General features: G+C 36.8%; 1 protein-coding gene across 1 annotated transcript; it reads left to right on the top strand.

The window, feature by feature from the left end:
* CGGBP1 (CGG triplet repeat binding protein 1) lies at window positions 1-3172 on the top strand. Its single transcript, XM_044666926.1, has 3 exons — window positions 1-66; window positions 309-511; window positions 2440-3172. The coding sequence occupies exon 3, from the start codon at window positions 2459-2461 to the stop codon at window positions 2960-2962; it is 504 nt and encodes a 167-aa protein (XP_044522861.1). The 5' UTR covers window positions 1-66; window positions 309-511; window positions 2440-2458; the 3' UTR covers window positions 2963-3172.
* Window positions 3173-3459: the final 287 nt, after the last annotated feature.

Genomic DNA, 3459 nt, shown 5'->3' with positions numbered 1-3459 from the left:
TGGGAATCCCGATTCCCGAGGGGATGCCCAACTCCTCCTTTCCGGGACACTCGGCTTGAGAACTGAGTAAGGGAGGGGCGAGGAGAGATGGGGAAGTCCGGATAGGGTAACCAGAGCAGGGATTGGGTATGCTTAGGAGAGGGTGGGGGGCGCGCTTTTGGGGTCTGGTCTGAGGGCTGTTGCCCTGGGGGATGGGTTTCAGAGCCACCTGTTTGGTGGCTGTTGTTGACACTTTTGCACTTCTCTTTCACTCCCACTTCCTTCCTCTTTCCCTTCCCCTCCCCCCTTCCATATTTCTTTTGCTCTAGTAAGGGAATGACTGCCAGGTACGCCAGCGAAAATAGGGTGCAAGCCCAGAAACCATTTCTCTACCACCACTTGTTGAGAAACTGATTTGGAGGCAACTCTGTTTGGAACAGGCAGAGGGTGCCCGAATTTGACATCTCTGTTTTCTCAGATTGGGAACCCTTCACTGCTAAGTGTCGAGGCAACAAAACTGGAAACTAACTTGGTAAACATTTAAACTTGAAAATAGCATTTGCTAGGGTTTTTTTGCTGGTTTATTTTGCATTTAGTAATGTTTAGAATTTTGTATTTTCAGATTCTCCATATGGGATGGTTATTTCTTAATATTATTTTAAATTTTTAAAACGTCTTTCATTTAAATAATACAGCTAGCATTTATTTAATGCTTTAAGGTTTGCAAAGCACTTTGTAAATATTAACTCATTTTATCCTCACAACAACCGAGGAAAAATCTTGTTCTTCACCTTTATAAATTCCAATTAGCGGATGGTTGGATATGTAGTAAGTAAGTAACAAGCCAGGTCACTTGTACAGTTGTATGATTGACTGTCATAAAAATTTTTTTTTTACCATGTAGATCTGAGATTGAGTGGATTACTTAAAATCATTTAAGGTTCTAAGTGAAGGATTCTTAACTTTTGGGTGTGTGTGTCATGGATGCCTTTGGCAATCTGATGAGGTTTGTGGCCCCATCTTAGAATAATACTTTGTATAAAATAATGTTGAATTTTAGAGGAAACCAGTTATATTGAAGTGTAATTGTCAAAATATTTTGAAAAGACAAGCTTACAGACTTCAGAATTTCTGCTCCAAATGAAGGATATTTTAAGTTTTGAGACTTACTGGATTTACCTTTAACTATAACCATTTAGAGAGAAAGAGAGAAATAGTGGATAGAGTATTGGGTTTGAATTCACTAAAATCTCTGAGCAAGTAATTTCTCTTCTGTGTGCTTTAGGCAACTATCCAGGAATTGGTATTGACAAATCCTAGAGGTGTTTCCATGTGTAGGAGAAGGGAGTTTTCACATCAGGAATTCCACATATTGGTGAAATCACAGATACTTTCTTTGTATTTATTTGTGTAACTTTCCAGATAGAAAATAATATGGTCACTGAAAGTTAATTCAAAATCTTTGCCCAGAGATGGTTTAGTAAAGGACTGAGAATTAATGACTGTCATTTTAGAGCCAGTTACCTGCTGAAAGAAACCAAGAGGTGGCATGGTTTAGTGGATAGAGCTCCTAGACAGTAGAGAACTACATTAAATTTAACTCTTAATAGCTTATGTGACTATAGGCAAGTCATTTAACACATAGAACTCCCCTTGTCTCATCTGTATAATAGGCATAGTATCACCACATTATTGATTTTATGTAGGGTTTTGCCATATAATATACATAAAGCACTTTGCAAACATGAAAATATTATGTAAATGCAAGTTATTACTAAGCTGGTTCATAGACAAAAGCTTATTAAAATTTTGATGATTGATAATCATTTTATTCTTATGTTTTTAAACCATAACTTTTTAAAAGCTCAGCTTTGGATATTTAAAATTTGTCTTCAATTTGTCTTTTATACCACTTATATTGTTGTTGTAGACTTCTTAGCACCTTTGTAAGACCTTCAGATACATTCCTAGCCAGGTAAATAGTCCACATTTGACATTACTTTGTGTAGGTATCTGTAATTCTGCTTCTCAGAATATTGTAACTAATTTTAATGTGTGTGTGTGTGAATATATATATATGTACATATATATACAGGGGGAAGTTCTAATTTTTTTCTTCAGCTATAAGTTACAAAATAATATGAAGAGATATAGGTTCAGATATGATTAAAGTGTAGTCTATTCTAATTGGCAACCATTTGAGTTTTGCTACAGAATTTGGTAAATATTTATTGGTTTGAGTTCTTGTTCCATCCCTCTGTAATACTAATTTAGTTAACTTCTTCAAAAATCAAGAAATTCACTCATAGAGTATCTCCTGAGATACTTATTCTAGGGCATACTATGGTTTTCTTTGGTCTCATTTTTTTCAAGAAGTTTTAGGGAATTTCCCCCTGTCTTTGTTATAGATCATAGATAAAATTTCCTGTTCTTACCAATTTGTTTCTCTTATTTTGAAAGACCCTTATTGAAAACCAGAATGGAGCGATTTGTAGTAACATCTCCTCCTGCTCGAAACCGTTCCAAGACTGCTTTATATGTGACTCCTTTGGATCGTGTCACTGAATTTGGAGGTGAATTGCATGAAGATGGAGGAAAACTGTTCTGCACTTCTTGCAACGTGGTACTTAATCATGTTCGCAAGTCTGCCATCAGTGATCACCTCAAGTCCAAGACTCACACCAAAAGAAAGGCAGAGTTTGAAGAACAGAATGTAAGGAAGAAACAAAGGCCTCTAACAGCATCTCTTCAGTGCAACAGTACTGCGCAGACAGAGAAAGTCAGTGTTATCCAGGACTTTGTGAAAATGTGCCTGGAAGCCAACATCCCACTTGAGAAGGCTGATCACCCAGCAGTTCGTGCTTTCCTGTCTCGCCATGTGAAGAATGGTGGCTCCATACCTAAGTCAGACCAGCTAAGGAGAGCTTACCTCCCTGATGGGTATGAGAATGAGAATCAGCTCCTCAACTCACAAGATTGTTGACAGGGAGGTTACCATCATTGTGAACAAGACAAATGACGTGGAGTATTAAAGTTATGTGTTGATTGTGTGGTTCATTTTTATATTTATTTCATTAAAATCATGTGATACAGAATAGTTTTGCAATGTGTATATAGCTGCGGAAGTGACAACCTCACTGCAGAACTTATTGATAATTTAGCCACTGGTGGTATAAGGCAGAACTTCAGTTTAAAGCGTGCTAGAATATCTAAAGCCTGATGGTTTTCTTTCAAACTGACAGTTTTCCCCTAAAAAAGTTTATGCATTGAAAGTTCTGCCCTGCTTTTTACCATGTATGACTGTTCCTTGAAAAGTTCCTTAAATATTTAGAATGAAAAAATAGCATAAGAAACTGAAGCTGCTGCCAAGGAATACTGCTAATAGTTAAAGGGTTTTTTTTTTGTTTGTTTTGTTTTGTTTGGGGGGGAGGGTCTAATTAGTACCCTCTAATAGAATAAAATGATTTTCTGCTAAAATCT

The sequence above is a fragment of the Gracilinanus agilis genome, chromosome 3, assembly GCF_016433145.1.
Source record: "Gracilinanus agilis isolate LMUSP501 chromosome 3, AgileGrace, whole genome shotgun sequence".
Lineage (NCBI taxonomy): Eukaryota > Metazoa > Chordata > Mammalia > Didelphimorphia > Didelphidae > Gracilinanus > Gracilinanus agilis.
The sequence above is the reverse complement of the archived record's forward strand: the minus strand, read 5'-3'. Positions and strand labels throughout refer to the sequence as shown.

What these genes read in the sequence shown, in the direction of transcription:
- CGGBP1 (XM_044666926.1), top strand. Translation starts at nt 2,459, where the DNA reads ATGGAGCGATTTGTAGTAACATCTCCTCCTGCTCGAAACCGTTCCAAG.